We start from the raw sequence: 23,431 nt of genomic DNA on the forward strand, positions 1-23,431 counted from the left end.
TAAATCAGATTGAATTGTCAGATTAGCTCTGATTATGATCCTATTAATGTCAGCTCCGAATGTTTTCTTGTCACGTTTGTTAAAAGTAGTAATCATCCTAGACTGGCATTACCTTTGAATTTCCAACAGCTCTCTCTTTTAGTAGTCCCAGCAAAAGTATGCTGCAATATTAAATAAAGTGTCAGTATACAGTTATGTTGGGGTTTTATTTATGTCATATTGTATATTTAGTCTTTAACCAAGTGTTTTATGAACTGTATCACTTCTGGCAGAAATGTTAAAATTTCAAAACATTCCTGTAGTATGCCCTTGCTATTACACATTCCAAATCTTCAAGTTTTCTGGACAGTGTAAAGGTAATTTCAACTGACTTGTTGTATAGTATTAATAAAATATTATATTTTGTTGTCAACAGACAGAAGAAAAAGAACCTGAACCCACTTCACAGCCACTAGATCTCGGATTTCCAGATGACGATGATGACGGACCACAACCAGAAGGTAAAGATGCTTCACAAGTCACACTGTAACTATTGATCTTTGAGGATTTTCCTTTTATATATATATATACTCATGGAAACAAATAAGGCAACACGTACAAGTACAAGTGCTGCTTTATTTATTTCCAAAGTTTCAAACACAGTGCAGTACATATCTCATGAAGAAACCTGGAAAAGAATAAAGGAACACTTGTACTTCTATGTGTTCCCTTATTTGTTTCCATGAGTATATTTAGAGATGTCGATACGATGCTATTTCACTGGACATCCCTACAACTTAGGTTTTTCATAGGTTTTACACTAAGATTACTTATACTCACACATTCACTGTATCAACACAAGTGTGCAAAGAAAGAAAATGGTAGAGCATAACACTGGAATTCTACCTTAGATAGGCAATATAATGAAAAACACAGATACCTTTCAGTGACTCTTAACATGTGGCATACATTATTGTGACAGACTTGAGTGGTTAAAGCCATGAATTTTAACTGATCAAATGATCATCTTGTTTCAGTTCTGTCCCCAACACAACCAAGTGCAATGGCCCAGGCGGCAAGTGGTGGCTATGAAATCCCAGCCCGTCTGCGCACTCTCCACAATCTAGTCATTCAATATGCGTCACAGGGTCGCTATGAGGTGGCAGTACCACTCTGTAAACAAGCCCTGGAGGATCTGGAGAAGACCAGTGGGCATGATCACCCAGATGTTGCCACTATGCTAAATATACTCGCTCTAGTATACAGGTCAGTCAGCATGCTGTGCTCTATGTGGAAGGTTCACTTCGAGAGATACTCAAGGAAGCAATGTTAAATATGCAACATTTAGGAAATGCAGAACATTACTGTTACTGTAGTATACATTGTTTTCAACAAAGGATATTTTAAAAGTAACCTCAGAGGAAGGAATTTAGATTATGTCTGTATTGTCCAAACAAAATTACTGAGTATCAAATTATGATTACTTCTGATGTAGACTTGCGGGTAACACTGGAAGGAGAGGTGTGGAAATTTTCTTCTGCCACATTTTCATCTTTTGATGAAAGGAACAGACATTAATCTTTGCTGTTGTTCTCTGTTGAAATGAGATGAAGCATCCTGGTTCAGCATGCTCCTCAGTGGTGGTATTAGGGTGAAGGGAAGTAAACTATTGTGCCCAGCATGTTGTGTGTGTTGGTGTTCCAGGGATCAGGGCAAGTACAAGGAGGCGGGCAACCTGTTGCTGGACGCACTTGTTATCAGGGAGAAAACACTGGGCAAGAGTCACCCTGCAGTGAGTGTCTGCCTCTAACAGTAATGCACCTGTTCCGTTTCAGCTTACACCTTGGGACAGGCAGTCAGTGACATTAAATTTCTCCTTCAAGCGGTGATGTAATAGACCAGTATCCAGTGGATGACTTCAGTATTTATTAACTACACTTTGCAGTGTAATGTCATTTTGCCATCCCATTTGATAACAGGCAGAATAGATCCTCATGACACTGTGGTTGTGGTGAGAACTGACTTTGAGCTCTTTGGTGGTTTTAGTGAATGACTTGGGTCAGTGACAACATGCCCATATGGCATGGATTGATAATCATGCAGACCAGCAATGAAATCTTTCAGTTGATAAATACTGTAGTCATCCATATGTGAATTCACATATCTCTTTAAGAACCTTGAAGGAGCACTTAATGTCATGGCTGCCTGGTCCCAGTAGCAGATGCAGCTCCACTGGACAAGGACATGCAAGGACATGATGTTTCATACAAGACTAATTGTTTGACTTGTAATGCCTATCACTTCCAGAGACCAGGGCAAGTATAAGGAGGCTGCCAATCTACTAAATGATGCATTAGGCATCCGAGAGAAGACTTTGGGGCCTGACCACCCTGCCGTGAGTTGTTGCTGTTGTCTGCCTGCCAACCTGCCTTGGTTTTTGTTCCACCACCAGGCCACATGATGGCCTGGCTGGTTGGTTGGTGTGTCATTGGTTTTGGTGTAGTGCATGTCATCCATTTAGTTGTCCATATGTGCTGCTTGTAGCACTGCACAATTTCATCCAGCCCCAGATTTATCTGTTCCTGTAGATAACATCACTGGTGGACACATGGTTTGCTGTGGATCTGGTCTTCTTTATGTTGATGCATTGCTGTGCAAAACACAACTGGCACTTGGGTTTACTGACAGTTTCATCACAACTCTTTTCTTTCACATGCAAATTTACACTCTTACATCTTAAAGTCTTTACACTGCTTTACACATTTGGTGCCTGTTTTCACTTGATGGGCAGTATTTCAGGTAAACCAGTATTCCACAATATGAATTACTAATAAATATATGCCATACTAAGTTCGGAAAGTACCAGGTCATTGCGATTTTCAAAATCATCAGTATTTTGGCGTTTAAGTTCTGATTGGTGATGAATGATATTTTAGCCAGGAAACAAGCATCTGATTCCAATATCTGAAACAGAAAACTATAGTGACCACATATATTTGACTATTGCACATGCGCTGTGACCACATCAACATCCTATAATCTAGTGGAGGGGTTCGTGTTGTAAGAAATTGTGCTGTAAAGTCTAATATTTGGGTTTTTTAACACTTTAGAAAACATAATCACAATTCCAAAGATAACATGCAATGTGTTTTTTGTGACCACAACATTTACGCACATGTCCTGAAAATAAAATCTCATGTAACTTCCACAGTCATTACAGAAAAATGAATGCATGCAGTGTATTGCATATATGTATTGCATGAATCATCATAGCAATAAATTGCTATACAACAGTCATGCCAATACCTAACACTAATTCTTATCATTTGAGTGTCTTATTTTTTGTGACTGAATTCTGAGTGTCGCACAAGAAGAAATCTATGTTACTCATAGACATGGTCAGTTTAGATTTGTTGTTGAGTATTCATCTGGTCATCTTGTGGTCATCATCTGTAGAAGGTGTGTGTTTGTAGCCTTAACAGTTTTATAACGACAGTATCTCGCCTCTGTTCCCTCTATTAATGTGATAATTCCTTCATCATCATGGGGAGACTACTAATGCATTTTGGGAGGTGATACGTCATCCAGATTTTCCTTATGTTCATAATGCATGTTACAGTGGTGTCCAGTCAGTAAACAGACAGAGCCAACTGCATGATGGATATATGTAGTACATTGATGTGTCTATTAAGCAGTTAAGTAGCAATGGGTTCCATCCACAAAGTGATCTCAGCAGTTATATCTTATCTCCCAAACTGCAACATATGTTAACAACTGGCAGATAGCTTTGTGGAACAGGACCCAGTACTAGGTGTTGTAGAGTCAGCTGATGGCATGTCTGCATGATAGATGTCTCACAGGTAACACTGTCAATTTCCCTTGAATGTATAAAGAAAAGCTTTCTCACATCTTCTCGCAAGAGTTTGAATTTCTTCATGCAGACATTGCCAACACATCCTGTGCCCCGTTGTTCAAAACAACCTTAGCTAAGATCAACCTTAAGCACTAAGGTTAGAGTTACGATCATCTTAAGAAAAAGATACGCCTGTTGCACAAAACAACCTTAGGGCAACCTTAGGGACTCCAACCTTAGCCGTAACCTTAACCCCCTGGATGCTGAGGGTTTTTTTCAGGCGCACATTTTCATAAGGTTTGAAAAGTGAACTTTGTGTGAGATTTGCGCCAGCATGGTCCTGGATCTGCGTACGGCTATAAAATTACACAGAAATGTAGAATATTTCATTTCCTATCTGGTGGTATAAATATAACTTCGACAACATCAGGGGTTTGAGAAAAAGATACGGATAAATGTTGTCCAAACTTTTGTGTGCGTTAAAAATCAGTAAATTCCTCCGTTTTTCATCGTGTAGCAATAAAAGCACTCTGCTACGATTTTTTTAATTTTTCATCTTTATGAAAAGTGTGAGCGAAGAAAATACAGCCTGATGTCAGAATGAAATAGTATATATGAAATGGATTTATGTGCTAATGCACAACATTATACACTCAATATTAAAAATGACCCGCAATAAATGTCAGAAATGGATTCTCCTCTATGACGTCCACAGGGAGATGATGCACGCATAAAGTTAAGGGGGCATAACCTTGATGCTTTACATCAGGTCAGTGTAACTAATGGAGAGAATTTGCTGTGAATACGGACAGTATATTTTCATAATGTTTTGTTCAGTGTGAACCAAACTATTCCAATTCAAAGTTCCCCAATGTGAGCGGGTACCTTTTGGTAGTTTCACAGTTTATAAGGAATGATACCAATGTACTACATGAGCAGGCGATTTGGATGGCAATATCCGATGCATAATTTAGTTCTTAGATTCCTATATTCTCCTGTTTCTGTATTATTTTCATTAACTTTGGATCACTGTTAACGGAGTAACAGACACAAATGAAATGACATAACATAACTGACAATGATGCAACCTTTTAGTTGACGTTATGGCATGTTTTGTGCATTTTGTGACGTCGGACTAGTATATATGATGCAAAATATACATCACAATACTGAAAGTGCAATCGGAATGATATGGCCACTGTGTTTTCTCTTGTTCAACCGACCTTCACCTCAAAGAAATTGCCTAATATGTGCAACAATGTTTACGCGTGACATCATTACCGATGACCGATTTCTTTCAAAATGGCAGCTTCGCTGACAAGGTTACATACGATTTTTGACTCTTGCCTTCATGGATCTTTTGTGCATAAAAGTGAGATGTAAGTAATCATAATTATTCTGACTATCCTATTATTCTCAATATCCGCCTTGTCGATACGTGATTTTGTAAACACTATCCAATATGGCGGAAAGCGCACTTCGGTGTTTGTGTAAGTGTATTTTCGAAAACATCCCAACCAATTCTTGCTTCATCAGCGACGTTTCAGAATTATCATAATTGGTTTTCATGAAAACTTGATATCAGTGATCATTAATATGCTATTTTTGACATTCCCATTTCTGTACACTCTCTGCTTCCTCAAAATAAAAGCAGCCGCCATATTCCCTTTCCAACCTTAAAGACGCTAAGGTTGGGTCGAACCAACCTTAGTTATCAACCTTAACTTAAGGTTAACCTTAGCTGAGGTTGTTTCGTGCAACGGGAGGCTAACCTTAGTAAAGGTCTAAGGTTGAAATCTTAGAGATAAGGTTGACCTTAGAGATAAGGTTGTTTTGAACAACGGGGCACTGGACATTACCACATGCTGCTGGTTATTAAGCTTGTTAAACAACCTGCATGTGACATGCTTATGCTGTTGTCATTTAGACTAGAAATGTTTGTTTTGCCTCAATATTTGCCTTGCATCATGACTACTAAAAGAATATGATGCTCATTATAATGAAGTAAGTGCATAGGACCAATAATACCAGTACTGTTCCTTTGTTTTTATGTTTTTACATCTTATAGATCATATACATGACACATGAGACCCATTTGTATCAATTCAGCTAAGAAACTGCTTTGGGCTTTCTGAAATTCTCCTTACTTTGCATGAAAAAAGGAAGCACAAGGTTTGTTTTGCTGAAGTCAGCCCGTCAGCACAGTACATCCAAGACAGTGTATCCACACTAAGAGGTGTTTTCTGATGTACTTTGGTGTAAGTAATGGATAATATCCTTTTCTCCACTCAACAAGACACACTGTCTGCACCATCAGACACATTTTTGTATTGAAATGCTATGTTATAAACCTCTTTTTCATTTCCTATCCCTGTATACAGTCCCTTTATAATGAATGAATTTGGTGCTTCATTATAAGGAGTGTACTACAAATAGCCCAGAGGACTGTTACAGCTACTAGTGTTTGTGATTGCTGTGTAACACATTGCTTCCTCTCTTCAGGTGGCAGCCACCCTCAACAACCTGGCTGTATTGTATGGAAAGCGTGGCAAGTACAAGGAGGCTGAGCCCCTGTGCAAGAGAGCTCTGGAGATCAGAGAAAAGGTAGATAAAGAGTGTTGTTTAGAATCAGCCCCTGGAGAATATGGGTGTGAAGCAGTCACTCGTGGTTAACTAACTGACACTGGGGAAATTAACAAGGGATTAAGAAATAGTCTTGGTATAGGTTAGAAGAAACAGGAGATCTGTGGTAAATGTAGGTAGTCTGGGGATGTTCTTCGCCAAGGAACGGTAGAAGCTGGCCTGGTGACTGTTGTTGACAAATCTGAACATTAGCCATGATGTTATGTCAGAATAACAGGGAGTTGGTTTATCAACCCAGCTTAGTCTTGGCTTCACAATGTGTGGTCTGGTAGTGTAGTTTAGTAACCTACAACTATTGCTCATGTTGCCCTCCAAAAGATCTGCCTGTCTCCTGCTTTGTTACCTTGAATACTTTTATGTTTGACATAAACAGCTCTTGCTTGTACACTGCAGTAATTTCCATAAGCTAAGTTTGTATTTGACTGGTTGCAGGTGCTGGGCAAAGATCATCCTGATGTAGCGAAACAACTAAATAATCTGGCTCTTCTGTGTCAAAACCAAGGCAAATATGAAGAGGTAACATGAACGAGACAATTATACGTTCTAGTCATGAAGGAATACTGTTTGATGACAAAACTTTGTAATGCAAAATCAAGTTTTGTGGATAATAACTTCTTTCATTTTGATAATATGATAGCACTGTTTCTGTAGAGATCCAGAAACTCTTGTAATGGTTTGACATAGGGTAGTGAGGTTGCCTAATTCACTTGTCACAGTGATGGCCAGGATTTCATTCCCCTCATGGGAACAATGTTCTGGTGTCTCCTGCCTCAATGTTGCTAGAAAATTGCTAAGAGTGACGAAAAACCATACTCACTCACTTCGCTTTAAAGGGGAATAAGGGTCTATACCAAAGCATTGCTTTTGCATTATAATTAAGATGTTGCTCATTAAACAAATTGTCGACTTTGTTTCGTAGCTTAGTCATAATGAATATATTGGGGTGTTTGTGGGAGGGGGAGGATTTCAATCATTTGTTAATAGCACCTTGGTAAATCAGTGGCTCTTATTAAAGTACAAGAAAATATAATGTGCTTCAATCTAATCATATTGTCATGTGTTCCACATGTACAAACTACAAAGGACATGATATCTCAGCGAGAGGGACAACTTCTCTTCTTCACTTGTTTTAACTGTGCATGTTTTATTAACAGGTAGAGCAGTACTATCAAAGGGCTCTAGAAATCTATGAAAGTAAGCTAGGCCAGGATGACCCCAATGTTGCTAAGACTAAGAATAACCTGGTAAGATTTGATGTTGTTGAAGAGGAGGAGGGACCAGCAGTCTATACATCCTCGTCTCTCACTGACCAGGGACTCTGACATGATGACACTCTTAAGTACCAGTATTTCTCCACCACTTTATTCTTATCATACCCAAAACTCTGCTTTTTTGGAGGGGATCATTAACCTACCAACTTCTATGTTGAGTGGCAGTTTGTTAAGCTAAACACAAATTTTCTCATTTTCATACAATGGTTTTCCCTGTGAGACAAGGGGTAATCACATCAACTGTCTGTATACAAATTATACTTTACAATTCTTCCTATATTCTGTTAGTTTTTCTTTATTTTCCTTGTGTGATGAAACACATGTTCCTTACATTTCCCACCAGCTTCTCTGTTACTGACAGTATATGTTCGGTTGATGTGATCACTGACACCCAGGAGATGAATAGACAAGCAATGGTCCCACTCCTTCATGTAGCACTGCATGCAATTGGTATTCTGTGGTTATTTATTACAGGTGGAGAAATATTACATCCGAGCTTTAGAAATATACAAGAAACGCTTGGGAAATGATGATCCCAACGTGATAAAAACACAAAACAACTTGGTAAGGCAGTCATTCATGCAGTAGAGTTGCCTGCTGCCACTGTACCTGCCTGCACTGTAACACGCATGTCTTTGACTGGGAGACAGTGTTATCTGCCTCTGTTGACTGCTTGCATTTGTAACCAGCAAACTATGACATAAGATTGAATAACATATTATCCAAGATTTGATTCCTTGCACATATATTAACATGTCCCAAATCAACAAATACACCATACTGTTAAACTGAGTAACATGTAAAATGTGATTTTATCCGTCCCTGAAGTTTATCATCAAAAGTTTAAAAGGAAAATACAAATCAACATTCAAAAAACCACTCTACTGAGACTACAAATTTTGCATGCTATTGTAGGTTTTAAATGATGGCACATCCCTTTTTGAATGCTAACTGCAGTTTGCAGGGCATATTAATTACCAGAGATTGTCATACATAACGACTGCAAATTGATTACTAATGAATTGTTCAGTAGTGACATTGCTTACTGCATGTAGCTGAAGAGACGTAACACTAACAACATTGCTCAGTCTTCAGTAACTATCATGTCAGCTTGTTGCCTTATTTCAGGACAGACATAATAACATCACATTGGCACAAGCATCAAAAGCATCATATACTGGAAACAATGATATTTGTGTTTGAGCTTACATGTAATTACTGCATCTAATATGTTTGTGACATTACCCTTATATTCCTATAATATGTTGCTGCTTTGTTCAGCCAGGTGTTGAACATTAACTCCATACAAACTCGTCACATGTCCTAGTATATCCAGCTGAATAGGTTTTTTTATGTTTTAATGATTTTATTATTCACTTGTTCACAATTTTGATAAAAAGATAGATTTTCATGATACCTTTTCTTACATACTATGTTACACTGAGGTTAAAAATGTTGTTTGCCACTTTCTTCAATTGTGTTACATGCATTTATTTTGTTTAAAAAGCATTTTACTTCTACACAAGTCTAAGAGAGCAAAAGCTGTGCCTCAGAAGTACTTTTCCAACTAAGAAGAAATAAGCCTCCCACAGATAACGTTACCTAAACACCCAAGTGTTCTTAGTTTTTATTTGAAGTGTAACATGTATTGCATGTGTTTTGCTGTGCTGTGAAGCCCCAGAGCCTGACCTTGCACCCTGTCCTTTTAGGCCTCTGCATACCTGAAGCAGGGCAAGTACAAGCAGGCCGAGGTTCTGTACAAGGAGGTCCTCACCCGTGCACACGAGAAGGAGTTTGGCAAGGTGGAAGGTATGCTTGGCAAGCTGCATGTGTTTCCATGTTAATTTCATCACCAATATGAGGAATAATAACCTGTTTGGGCTTAGTCATGAGAAACCTTATCACCACACTCAGGATCCCGTCAATTTTACACAGTGGCAACATGATGAGTCTCAGTGTTCAGAGTTGTGTCCCTTGAACATTTTCGAAAACCAGAATTGGGTTTGAATCCTTGGTCGCCCCAGTTGTGTTTCTAGGTTACATCTCAGCTCAAGCTTGCGTCACTTTGAGCTTTCCTCACCTTGATGTGACTGTAATCCAAATCTCAACATAACTAGCTATCTCCGAGACAGGAGTATTTGCTCAATAATATTATAAATAGTGAACATCATGTGCTATTTATAGAAAAGGAAGATGTATGACATTATATTGGAATGACAGGAATTGTAGGTATTGATAACACATCCTTTGTTGTAGGAGAGAACAAGCCCATCTGGATGAGGGCAGAAGAGAGAGAAGAAAACAAAGTGAGTACCCATTACCTCCTGCATCTTTGCTGCATTTTGCTGACATGAAATGCATTATTACATTTGACTGGCTAAACAAGGTGTTTGCTATGTTGTAGTATGCCTTCTTTGCAACCAGTTATATTTGACTTTCAATTCCATGATGTTCAACGCCATTTTTCTCTTCTCTCACAGGGAAAGTACAAGGATGGATCCCCACTTCCAGAGTATGGCAGTTGGCACAAGGCTGCTAAAGTTGATAGGTATTTGTGCTGATGTATGAAACAGTATGTAAGAACACTCAGAGCATAATTTTATCATTTGAACATAGTGCCAACACACTTGACAAGATACAGTTGAAGATACATCGAAACATTGCTTCATTTGCAAGAAAGCAATTGATCATCCATGTAATCCTGTAATTTGTCAGGCATCCAACTTAAAAGTGCTGTTCAAAGAATGGCTTAAAGAGAATTGACGAGGAGTCCGGAAATCAGTTGTGATGCTTTGATGAGTTATTCATGTCCTTCTCCTCATGTAGCCCGACGGTAACAACAACCCTGAAGAACCTTGGTGCGCTGTACCGAAGACAGGGCAAGTACGAGGCTGCAGAGACTCTGGAAGAGTGTGCCATGAGGTCCAAAAAGAATGTAAGTGTATGTGTTGTCTTTTTATTGTTGTTATCTGTACATGCGTACAATTATTGTAGGTGTGTACAGGATCCAGTAGAGCATCTCTCTGCTTTCATCTGGGGAGTGCTGCAGATCAGTGCTCTCATGACAGAGTTGACTTCATAACAGAAATGACACCGTCTATTTGCTGTTTAAGGGTCAAGTATTGGTTCACAGACAACAGCAGTGAAAAGCATTTAATATTTCTTGAAGTGTAACGAAAGCTTGACAAACCAGATATTGGTGGGAAAGATCTGCAGCCCTGCCTAGTTGTGGCTGTCAAACAGCAGATGTCAACATATATGTCACAGAATCTCAGCAGTGGAGGCGGTTGGTCAACCAATCACCAGAAGCACTGAGAGACATGCACAAGAAAACACTGAATCAATATCACATCTCAACCCACGTCATTGCAGAAGTTCATTTCCTGTGATATGGTTGATCATTAGTTTCATCAGTACACTTTCATTCATCATTCAATATGTAGTCATCATCTTTATAGTTGAAATACTTGTAGTTAAATGACTGAATATTTCCAGATGTGCTAGTTCCTACTACTACGTAAACCCACAGAAATATCCCTGGATTGTTCTGCAGACCTCTGTGCACATGTCATTCAACTCTGTGTCCTCATTATGTTCTGAGGTTTCTGCACTGACTATTACCTTGGCAATATTTAGCAAATATAAAACCAAGCCTGTGTAAAGGTTAACAAATTCACCCATTCAACATTTAATGGTGGACTTCACATCGGTGATGACACTTGTTCACACACACGTCCAATATCACTGGACAACGTTTGTAGTCACACAGTGTCGCAGCATGTAACCCTGGTATAGGCTCCAGCTTCCTCTCACATAAAGGCTGGGTTCAAACTTCACATTGGTTGATGGTTCAATACTTGTATATTCAGACTCTCCAGTAGCTGTGTATCATCATTCTGTCAACTAATGTTTGTGTCGCAGTGGAGTCTTACAAGTTCTACACCAAATACATGGACACCAGTCTTTATTGCTAGATGTGTGATCATCAGTTCTGCTTTAAATAAACGCATCAGGTGTACAGTGTTGTTTATCTGAGTTTGTTGTTTTACTTCTTTGGGTATTTTATCAGTCACTATGAATAGCTGAAAAAGTGCTGATGTGCATTCATCAACTTTGATTCTTTGCTGCAAGCTCCAATTTTTCATCAAGATGACATTAAAGTTAATCGTAAGTTGTGATGATAAATCAGATGTTTGTTTCAGAGAGTTGATAGTATATGCTGTAGAAGCGTATGATACTTGGTGTGTCTAAATGGTGTATTGTGAGATGTCAGCTGTTATCTAACTCTGTCTGTCCCTCCTCCTCGCTCACCAGCAAGTATATAACTCTGTTTGTACTCGGGGAAGGTGAGTCCAACACTCCAACAACAAGGCAAGGCTAGATACACACAGATACAACACACACTGAGCTGCTGTTTTACATGAATGTATACTGGTGGCGGTGCTAAATGCTTGCTTTGTAGCATTTTGGTTTTCTTTAGTTTTCATTCACTAATTCTGTTTGCCACATGATTATTCCACTTCTTCACCCCATTGTATTATGTTTGGACCCGCACTCCTCCCTTCCCTTCATCCTTGGTGTAGGCCTGGCCACCACCTCACTCTCATTCTCACTTGGCGGATATGGGGCTGTGTTCAACTGATTTTTTCACTTTTTCTAGGTCCTTCAATCAGGGCCATATCAGTGTATGAAATAAGGCCTGTCCAACCAGCCAATATGGGCTAGATTTCTGATGGACAGTCTAAATTTACAGCTAGCCAGTTCGACAGTCTGGTGCCAGTTCTAGACATGCCATACATCTGAATAAATTCTTGATGTCTGGTCTGGTTAAATCCATTTGGGGCTGGTAACATTTTGAAGTTACCAGCCCTGATGTCTGACTGGGGTTTGGGCTAATTTCATTCACTGACCATATGCTGGGGGATTGTTCTTGGCACCCAGGATCTTTTTAAGGGACATTTTATATCTGACATGACAATACCAGTGTTGTGTGGCCAGCCCTTCACTACTTTGCCTGGGTCACAAGGTCAAACTACTACCAAACATGTCAACTTTTTGGTTTTCTGCTAGGGTCTGGACGTAGTCAAAACCACGAAAATAGCGGATGTGTTAAGCAGTGAATATCATAAAGAGCAGTCTCCCAAAGAGCGAAAGCGCTCGATGAGCAGAGAGAACCTTCGGCGAGACTCTATGGATAGTGTAGCCTACGAGAAAACTGACATTGGTGACGAAGTGAGTATCAAAATGCAGTGGTCGGGCGACTCTGTGGCCCTCACAGACCAGGGCTGGGTGAGTATGAGTACCTACGCCGCCAGCAAAACTTTCCAACACAACATCAGCCACCAATATCAGTGAAACATCCCACCTGGCATTCAGTCCAACCCATGACTCAAACCCAGGCTTCTTTGTGCTACTTGTGCAAGCTTGTTCATGTGTTTTGGACTTAACTGTTAGTGAATGAAAGGCTTAAATGACCATCCAGGTGCAAAAGTGCTTTAATTTCTCTCTAGACAGACATTATTATAGAGCTGTAAAGTAGCAATTGTGTCCCATGGCTCACTGTTCACAGCATGTGAAAAGCACACCATATCCAACTAGTCAGCTCTTGTCAGAAAGACCATTGAAAAGTTTGCATGGTGAAAGTTTCTCTTTAGGCTTCTGTCAGTTTTATTTTTATTTCCTTGCATGAATATCAGATGGTGTTTTGGAATACGTTAAAAATTTTCCTCTCATCCATGTTTGATTTGTATGATGTACCACTTTCCTAATATTCTAATTAATTTTGGCAAGATGCTGGAATCACAAAAATGTCCAGAAACATCTCTTGACCTGGCCGTTACAGCACACTGAGTTTGTGACGGACTGTTGAGTTGGAAGGTTTTCTGCCGGTGCATGTTTTCTCAGTGGCTGCTAGTTATCAAACAAGATAGGGCCTGTGAAATTTGTGTTTCTCTTTCATTTATCTGTTTTTCCACGCTTTCCCCACATACTTAGGTTGTCTTTAATGCACACCCACGGTGTTTGATTTTACCTAACAATTCAAAATTGTCCTCTGGAATTTGTGTGTCTGCTTCTACTACCAAATAACTAGAAAAAAAATCATTTTCATTGAATCATGCAATTAAGAATGTTTACTTTGTGAAACATGTGATAAATGATTGTGATCTCATCGATAACTAAGCATATTTGGTTAAAAAGCAGTCTTCCTGCCCCTGGTATCAGCATGGCACTGTTACTATCATAGCTTGGATACAGTCACGTAAAATTCTTTTCCTTTCTAAAGAAGCTTGAGCTTGTTTGCCTGTAAGGGTAAAACTGGTTACCACATACCCCCTGATCAGAAACTCTCTGTATATCCTGTTAGCTGGCACACTGAGTCAACAATGGGTACTCATACCACCTTTGTTCTGTGTCCGCAGTGAAAACTGCAACTGCCGCTGCATGGCACTTGTTGCGTAGTAAACCCAACTTCTCCTCACCATCAGACAGGTGGTAGGCGTAGATTTAACTGTCACACTCATTAACTTGTAGTAAAATCCCTGTAATTTGGTCATTTACAGTTGTAAATTTCATGTAAATTTGAAAATGTTAAAGTCAAATACCTGCTGGCGTATGCCCTGGCATGTATTTCAGTATCACTACATCTTTCTTTTCATTCTGGCTGTCCTACATTTGCATGCCAACACAGTATTCATGTATTTTGTTTGAAGTATTTCTTTCTTGAGTTCTGTGCCTGCATGTGCCTGAAGGCTCAGTGAAGACATTGCTCTTATCCAAACACTCAGGACATCAACCAAGGAATACAGATTTAGGTGAACAGACATACTTGATAATTTGCAGTAAATATTTCTCTGTCTGTGTTCTAAAGGATCGTGAGTATATTTAGTGTCTAATGTGGAGAGTTTACAAATATATTGATAAATATTGCTGTGCTACTTTTCCTGATGTGTAGGAAGAGAATGAACTACTTATTGACACGTGTGAAGCAATTGTCACCATCAAAGCTATCCCATAAGCAGTCTTATGATTAACTTGCATGTATTAGATAGTAGTTGCCGCTGTGTTTTTCAGGACTGTTCTTAGAGCATTGTGCCATTTCAACTTCATGTGTCTGAGTGTTTGGAAAGGAGCAATGAAACATGTAGGATTTGTTTCTTATTCCACCTCAACCCATTTGAAAGTTTTGGCAATGCCATCCTATGGTTTTTAAAGTAAGTTAACAGAAAACATTTTGATGCCCACCCTTTGTTTTGCACATGACTCGCTCAAGCCATTCCATGGACTTGACTCCACAAGTGTTCACTAACCCCGTCAGTGCATGCTTCAGGTTAACATTGGCTTAGCATGTTGTCACTGAGTCGTCAGGCACTGTGTGGAGCCTGCTGCCCCAGCCAGCTCCAACCTTATACATACATGATCTAACCAACACATTCACCCCCATCTTAATTAACTCCTCCTCCATCAGACTGGAAGGTTAAAGCGCAGTGGATCGTTCTCCAAACTGCGTGCTTCCATTAAACGTAGCAGTGCTAAACTGGTGCAGAAGTTGAAGGGGAAGGCGCCTGGTGACGAAAATTCTGGCAGGTAAGCACCCTGGTACATCCATTTGCCAGTTTTCATGGCAACACAACATGCCTCTAGCCTTGCCTTACATCTACATGACACATGAACAGAGGAGGGTCTTACAAACACATAATCAGTACTGTGCTCAGTCCATATTGGTGTTTGATGTCCTGTGTACGGATATGTCACAACTTAAAGCTAGCTGTACTATGCAACATTAAAGGGTTTCATTCTCTGAACAATAGTGTTAGGATGCTACTACATATAAGTGTGTGTGTTTAATAGTGTCATGTCTTCTTGTCATATTCAGTATGTTCCTTTGCTGTTTAAACTGTTCAAGGGATCAGTTCCAAATTGATTTTGAACTGTTCTCTCTCAGCCTCAACTGGTATGTGCGGGGATGGTATGCCAACGAGAGAGTTAACACGTATGATGTTTCTTTAGTACTTTTTGTTTGCCAATTCATCTCGCCCATCCACAGCACATCCTAGCTTTTTCTTCATCACTGCGACCCCATGTTGTTACACCCATCTAACATTTTCAAGGAACATGTTTCAAGTGACTCAAATCAAGATGATTTGCAAAACACACAAGGGCTTTTTTCAAAGGAAGTAAAAGAATACATAAGGTTAAAATTAATTTTTTTACACATTATACAGCTGGAGTTGCACTAATTGGAATTTAATTTGGAGCCTTATTATACCACCATGAATTGTTTGTGTGTTTGTGTTGTGTGTATTCATCATATAACATATCCAGTGTCATTCATCAGATATACCCTGCTCATTCATCTGCCAGCTTTGCGTGGTTTGCAAAATTCATGCATTTCTCAAGGGCTTTTCTTTACTAGTTCTGGCTGTCATAATGCTGTTTAACTTTAGTCACAAAACATTGACGCTTTGTACAAATATCAGCCAAATACAGGTTATCTTGAGACTGTCATCATGTACCTTAGGGAGGAGGCTTGTACAGTGCACAAGACTTCATGTCCCCTGAATACAGACACTGTCCCACCACTCCCACCATTACCATGCCCAATTATGCAAGATTTTGATTCTATACATAAATTGTTATTTTTTTACTTTTAGCTACTCTAACATTACTCAAGGACTCTCAACTGCAATTAAGTTTAACCAAGAATGTGAAAATTGCTTTTTTTTCATCAATTCATATAATCACTGCTTTTTAAGATATTAAGTCCAAATCTTGCTGTGTGAGTCATGTTTATGTTTCTGTTTGCTGTCATTAGAAAAAGTGCAGTTCATCCTGTTAAAATGGAAAGTTCTGCTTTTTTCCACATACAGAAAAACTTAAACATGCTTCATTTGTACAATTAGTTTATATATCATGAACCATGATGTATAGTAATATTTCCCCCATTATGGGGATTGTTTCCGTGGTATTGTGATTCAGTGTAGCAATGTATTATTCTGTCTTGTACTGAGTATTGCATCAGGGTAAAACGTATATGGCCATGTTTGTCAGCCAAGTTTCAAATGTCTCCTTAGGCCAGTCTAGTTTTATTTCTTGTTTTATGGTTATCACTTGCTCGATGGTGTTGTTATACCCACACTGAAACATCGCACCCATTGCAATAAAAGAGTTGACTATCCATAGAACTTGGTTTTCCTTCATCTATACAACTTCTAAAATGCCTTTCAAAGAAGTTTCACTGATTGTTCTCAGAAAACCCAAAGGCAGGATCACCAATAAAAATAATATTCCTTCTAAATGCTCAAAGTATTTTACTTTGGACAAATTATGAAGTGTATATGGGGCAAAAAAGATTTTCTTGTAAGTTTACATTTTTAGCCTATAAAATCATTAGGATTTTATTGTTTGAGTGGGGGAAATTCACTTTTCTTTTCCTTTCTTTTTTTTTTTAAAAAACATCTTATTCCTGAAAAAATTATGGAAGGCGGATCCATAAAACAAGAAATGAAATTGGTCTGGCCTTAATGAGAGTTGTTGATAAAGTGGATCAGAGTTCACACTTGTGGGCCCAGTCTCAACCTGCAATTTCACTTGCTGACAATGGAGTTGACATATTTTGTGAACCAATTGATTATTCAAAGCACATGTCAGGTTTGTGTGTGGAAGATGGAACTACAGTGGACAGAGAGTATGAGAATTATAAGAGGTTAAGAAAGTGGGCACAACAACAAATAATTAAATGGTAATATTGGGAACGTAATGTTGACACAAAGACTCCGACATGACCTTGATGCAGGATGCCAGCAGTGTCTGCCCTCTCTCCATTGCTTTGTTGAGGACCCCTCTGATGGAGAGGAAGGTAAGCTTTCAGTCCAGTTTATCAGATATCCCTATTCATGCAGATTTCTCTCTCTTTGCAGTATGAAAAGAGCAAGCTCCATGTCAGTTCTCAATTTAATCAGCAGTAATGATGACAAATTACATGTAAGTATATCACGTACAAACATTTTAGCAGATTAATCTCACATTGGAGTTATTATAACAACATTCATTTCAATGTATTTTTGTTCCTACAGTATTTATGTCTGTACTAGACCTGAAATTTTCTGGTGCCATCACTGAGGAAGGCAGTGTGAAAACACATTCATTATTCCGCTGCTCAGGTATTTTGCTGTTGAAAATTTTTATCAGGATTTTTTTGTAAATGTGTCAAGGTTGGTGTTGGAGAATACTGAAGTGTAATTTTGGTTCACTTGTACTTCCAGGAAAGTAGGCGGTCTGTGGGCGACTTGAGGATGCGAGGGAGGACAGCTAGTACAGAACATTTACCTGGCCAGCTGTTTTGATGAGCAGCTTGCCTGGTTAGACTTTATCATGTGTTTATATATATTTGTACAGTCCTTCATCCCAACTGTTGATGCAAAGCTGAGGCTGCTGGCTGCAAGAAGACTTGATGTCAGCAGCCCAGGCTGACAAGAGAGACACACACTGATCACGCTGTCTTACTGATGAATATTGCCAGATTTGTATATGTGGCTTTCAAAACCTTGGGCAGCCGGTGATGTAGTGAGGGCATATTACCAGGAATTGAAGTAAACGGTAGCATCTACATGCATTATACTACTGTGTGTCTTGAAGTTGGGCTGACTATGTTATTTGCGTCTTTCATTGAGGAATCTTCCCGCTCGTGGTACTGTGTGGGTAGTTTGATAACAGCATAATACCCAGACAGACTGACAGACAGATGGACAGTCCTCCAGGTGAAGCCCATCGTCAACAACAAGGGTGTTGATCATCACTGGCTGTCACTGCTGCTGTTCCTTTCCCAGAACCACCCAGCTGCCACTCCCTGTGTCGTGGGACTTCACTATCATCAGTGATTTCATTATGTGCAACAACGTCGTGGTGATTGTCGTAGAGCTTGCTGCTTGTGTACCTTGGTCAGACATCGATATATTCTACATATTTGTCTTATACCCACATCTCAGCTGAGTCAGCTAGGTTGAGAGATCTGCATCTACACATTGAAGTAACGTAACTCATTAACCACTACTAATTAGGAAGTTTTCATTTATGGCTGTTGCCTATTTTTAGAAAGTATGAATCAAGCTTAAGTCAGAATCAGTTCATGCAGGACAGTTGTGTGGATTTCAGTCTTGGTTAGATGGGTTTTACATAACATCTTGATGTCTTGCTATGTTGCTTCCGTTGAACAATTAGTAGAGAGATTGTCTTGATACAACAACCAAAGTAAATGTTGGCACAATTAGCTTTGCTTACTTTTCAAACTCAGAAAATAAGACTAGCCCTGCTTGCAAAAGTCATCTTTACAGTGATTGTTTTGTTAAGGCAACACCAAAACTTAACCATGATACAGCTTAGCTAATCAAATTAATTGACTCTGCACTTGCATATAAAGCCGTATCTTTAAGTTTTGTTTTGTTAAAACAGTTTCAGATCATCTATGAAAGAATATGTCTTTCGGTGCATGTAGTAACTCCTACGTGAAACATGCATAACCTCTTTTTCCCTTTTCGACTGAAAAAGAGCCTGACATGGTATATTCTGTCCAGATAGACGCGTTTCAAACATCTTGATCAGCTTTAGTAGTTTCACTATTTAAATTGATCTGTGTATTCATCATCACATTCTCTAGACTAATTCTTTTATAAGAGAAATAATTACATTTTTGGACATGATTTGAGAAGTTTAGTAAAGTGCTTTAAGTGTCTCCATGTATATCATGCTCTTGGATAACATGCTTATGTGATTTATTAAGCAAGGTAACTAGTTTTGCGATCAGTTGCATCGGTACCCTCAGTTTCCATACAACTAACTTGCAATATTAAACTGTATCAGGTAGGATGATTCAGATATTGATTGAACGATTGAAAGCAGGTCATATTGACCTGGTAAACTAGGTCACAATGACCTAGCCCTAGCAGCAGGACTGTGATCTAACTTTATATTGTTAAACTTTGTTTTCTGTCAGATGTTTATGTTGATATAATTCAGGAGATACTTGTTGCAGCACTGCTGCCTGGTTACATTTCGTCCTGTGTTAATGATGTGAAGGTGTATGGAGCTTGCACTTAGGGTGAGTGGGCTGATTGGCTGGCGGGATACTAGTAGGACCATGCCCAGTTTCTGTGTCGTATTTGTTCAGCAGCATTCTCTCATAATCTGATATGTTTTAAAGTGGCCCTAGTTGCTTTAAGTATACTGAAGACACCCTGCAGACCTGTTGTACCAGGACATGTAAATAGCAACAGTTTCTGCACTTGGGACATGGACGACAGTGTGTCCAATACAAGTTCAGATTGGAATACGTGCAATTGTCTGATTTTCCTGTAAGCTTTTACTACCACATAAACTACTGTTGTTGTCTTGATCAGCGACGATAGTATGACTTGCACCATGGATCAGTTAGCCTGCTTAGATATTGTACACATACCTGTTTCTGGATATATCATACATGTTTGCCATTACTGGCTGTCAGGCTGCGATACTTCAAAGCATTTACTAAAATTGAAATTCTGTGACCCTCCCTTGCTGTTCTTTGCTGACCATATGGACAACCCAATGATACTCTCACAGTTGACTCTGTTATTACTGTCATATTATTGGGCATTCTTAATAACAAAACATGAGAACTTGTATCAAAAGAAAAAACTTCTTTTTTTTCCATCTGAAACTAGAGCCCCATATTTATTTGAATATTTAAACATTGCTACAAATATAAGTGAAAATTGAAGTGCTATGATGTGTGATAGGGTAAGATCACTTCTTGAGGATGTTGAATTATTGAGATGCTGCCTAAAGTAATACTGTCTTCACACTATGTGTTTGATGTAAGTACATACTGCAACAGATGAACTGGTATACAGGCTTATGTATGTGAGTGATAGGCTGAATGCAGATTGGATCCCCTTCCCTTTGCAGACTCTCCTATATCCAGTACAATCAAAACATGCAATTTTAATGTAATGGACATAAGGAAAACTCACAAGGAATTGGAATATGGTTCCTTGGGGTACTTCAGTCATTCATATGTTTATGATTTGGTGACATTAGATACGTTTTTGTTTGCAAGGTAATGGTGTATTTGGAATCATGTATTAAAGGTTGTCCTATAGTGAACACATTGACTGGACATTGACCAAGAATTATTGTGAGTTTCCAATGTCTTTCTAAAGTTTACATCATACAGTTCAAACAAACATCCATTCTCTTTACAAATAAATATTTTGATTATTGTATGTAATACGAAGATTTTGTGGAGTAAGTAATTATGAAATCTCTTATATATTCCTGATGCCATTGTACAAGTTGAAAAACGTTATATGAACTCACTTGTCTGCTGTTTGGTTTGGATTCACTATGTGTATGCTGTCTGTCTCTTGCGTGTGAGATCCAGCTTGTATCATTTGAGGCAGTGTTCATGCAGCAAGTGTCAGTTTCTGTACAGTTGCTTGATTTCAATCCTGATAATTTATTAAAGCAAATTATTAAAACATCTCTCTGTGTTCTATTTCCTAAGGTTGGAGGATTTTCAGACCTTTGTTCTACACCACAGAAGTTTAAGAACCACTCACCTCTTTCATATTTCTACAATCAGTTTGCCATGCTGGTATTTTTCATGTCATTACAGATATGCTATGGCACAATGAAAGAATTGGAGGGTCCTTCACTTATTTTGAGTAGTATGTGTTTCAGCAAAATACTGTTTGTTTCTGGAGGTGCCCAAGACATGCAGTTAAACCTATTGTAAGCAGCTTGAAAAATCTGGTGCATCTTACTGAATATTTATCTATGGACACTTCAGAAGTAATGGGGAGGAAAGAGGACACCAAGGGAGGTCAGCAGCAGTTGGACCAACCAGAAGAACTCTTGCTTGAATGACATTAACATACAAATATACAAGACTTGTGCAAAAAATATATCTGGCAACATTTACAGACATGGAAACATAACTCCGTAAATAAAAAGTAACTTGGTCATTATGTTCATGTGTCTAATAGATAAAACAAATCTAAGACTAGTATGTTAATGTTCTTTTGTAATTACTAACTGGTTGGATTGTCCTTGAAGATTTAGACATAATTTACATTCCCTTGGTTTTGATATTGAAAACCTCGAAATTTTAGCATCCGAACTGAAGAATATATTGCCATTTCTTGCAAATTTAACATAAAGGTTGCTGGAAAGGTTGGGAAATGGTGGGGTACCTGGGTAGAAAATCTTTACCCAGACCAGCCCCAAAATAAATCAAATGATGTTTTTGTAAATGGTTTAACCATCAATACCTTATATAGTAAAACTACACACTGCCAATAAAATGTATTCCACTGAAAAGGCATTGAGCAAAATATTCAGGTCTCATTGGACATTATGACTTTCACATATTAAATGTCTTTAAAGAAACAAATATCAAACTCGCAGAAGAAAGATATCTGCATCATTCTTTAATCACGAATTATCATTGATTGTGGAGCAGCACGTTCTTATGAATCTTTAATACCAGGATATCATTAATCCAGTGTAAGATATCGGCAATTCTTTTCAGGATATACGCTTGTGTGCCATTGTACCTATGGTGTGAACAGACTTGAGATAGTATTGGAGAGTTGTACCGAGTGGTCTGGACACGTGATAAACGTAATGGGTGAAAAAGTGACAATGAATAGCCATAATTCAGTTATTACTGAAACAGTCTTCGCTCAGATTTTGTGCAAGTAAGCATTAAAACGCAGTACCAAATAAAGCTGCTACGCCAGATCAGTGGAACTGAAGATTAACAAAACACCTCGTACTTCGGATGAATGACCAGTAGTACCATTCATTAACCATCATGCAGGTCTATACGACACAAAATATCTTCACCAATTTCTGAATGTTAAGGATTTTCTCGCCCACAAGGTGCTGTATGGGTAGTACATGAGTACAAAGTTGTTTGTGATAGGGTCAACTTTGTGGTCAGAATCTTCACAGGGATGGGGAGGTGCATATCGTACCCAGATGTCCAGCGTGTGAATGTGGCTAAGGCACTTTTCTCGACTTGAATATTTACAGGCCGACGTATATTGTCTGGAAATATTCTGCCAGTGGTGTGATAAGATGTTAATCGCCGCACTCAGCAACATTCTATGTATGGGCCGGTCTGTAAGTAATCGATTCAGGACCAGACAATCCAGTCACTGACGTCATGAGCATCGATCTACACAATCGTCATACATTAACATGTCAACCACGACTCCCGATCAGTTCTGACCCACATCTTCAGGGATAAAACAAAATGTGATGAACATGGACTTCCAAACAGTGCGTGCTTGCTTGTTTGCTCTCATCTCCAGACATACCCTGCTGTTATATTTGAAAATCGGTGATCTCACTATCCGTGTTTTCATTGTCAGTGTCACTGTTCACACACACACACACAGACCTTACCCACCCCTCACCCACCTCTCTCTCTCTCTCTCTCTGTCTCTCTCCCTCTCTCCCCTCTCCCCCCTCCTCTCTCTCTCTCTCTCTCTCCCCACTCCGCACACACTCTAGAATTTCTTTTTACAGATTATGTTTTGTACATAAAAAAATGATTGATTTAACCACCCTTAAGAGTTCCTCCCGTACCCCACTCTTGTTACGTTGAATATTTCCACCATCCCTGGTGTAATATTCCAACACTGAA

General features: G+C 39.0%; 1 protein-coding gene across 25 annotated transcripts in view; it reads left to right on the forward strand.

Annotated features, from left to right (window-relative positions):
* The window catches only part of LOC137293915 (kinesin light chain), a 53,577-nt gene extending 32,320 nt beyond the window's left edge, over positions 1-21,257 (forward strand). For 3 of the 25 annotated variants that reach the window (XM_067824745.1, XM_067824749.1, XM_067824735.1), the window contains 14 exons: positions 416-500; positions 1,017-1,245; positions 1,684-1,771; positions 6,335-6,436; positions 6,908-6,991; positions 8,221-8,310; positions 9,456-9,555; positions 10,003-10,052; positions 10,227-10,294; positions 10,573-10,687; positions 12,817-13,035; positions 15,212-15,330; positions 17,664-17,727; positions 18,009-21,257. In XM_067824745.1, coding sequence (XP_067680846.1) covers positions 416-500; positions 1,017-1,245; positions 1,684-1,771; positions 6,335-6,436; positions 6,908-6,991; positions 8,221-8,310; positions 9,456-9,555; positions 10,003-10,052; positions 10,227-10,294; positions 10,573-10,687; positions 12,817-13,035; positions 15,212-15,330; positions 17,664-17,727; positions 18,009-18,089 — 1,494 coding nt within the window. In that variant the 3' untranslated portion in view covers positions 18,090-21,257. Of the gene's footprint in view, positions 1-415; positions 501-1,016; positions 1,246-1,683; positions 1,772-2,286; positions 2,375-6,334; positions 6,437-6,907; positions 6,992-7,629; positions 7,720-8,220; positions 8,311-9,455; positions 9,556-10,002; positions 10,053-10,226; positions 10,295-10,572; positions 10,688-12,816; positions 13,036-15,211; positions 15,331-17,663; positions 17,728-18,008 lie in introns of all 25 variants that reach the window. The other 22 variants (XM_067824747.1, XM_067824750.1, XM_067824737.1 and 19 more) reach the window with 14 other exon arrangements.
* Positions 21,258-23,431: the final 2,174 nt, after the last annotated feature.

This window comes from Haliotis asinina, chromosome 8 (genome assembly GCF_037392515.1).
Source record: "Haliotis asinina isolate JCU_RB_2024 chromosome 8, JCU_Hal_asi_v2, whole genome shotgun sequence".
Taxonomy (NCBI): Eukaryota; Metazoa; Mollusca; class Gastropoda; order Lepetellida; family Haliotidae; genus Haliotis; species Haliotis asinina.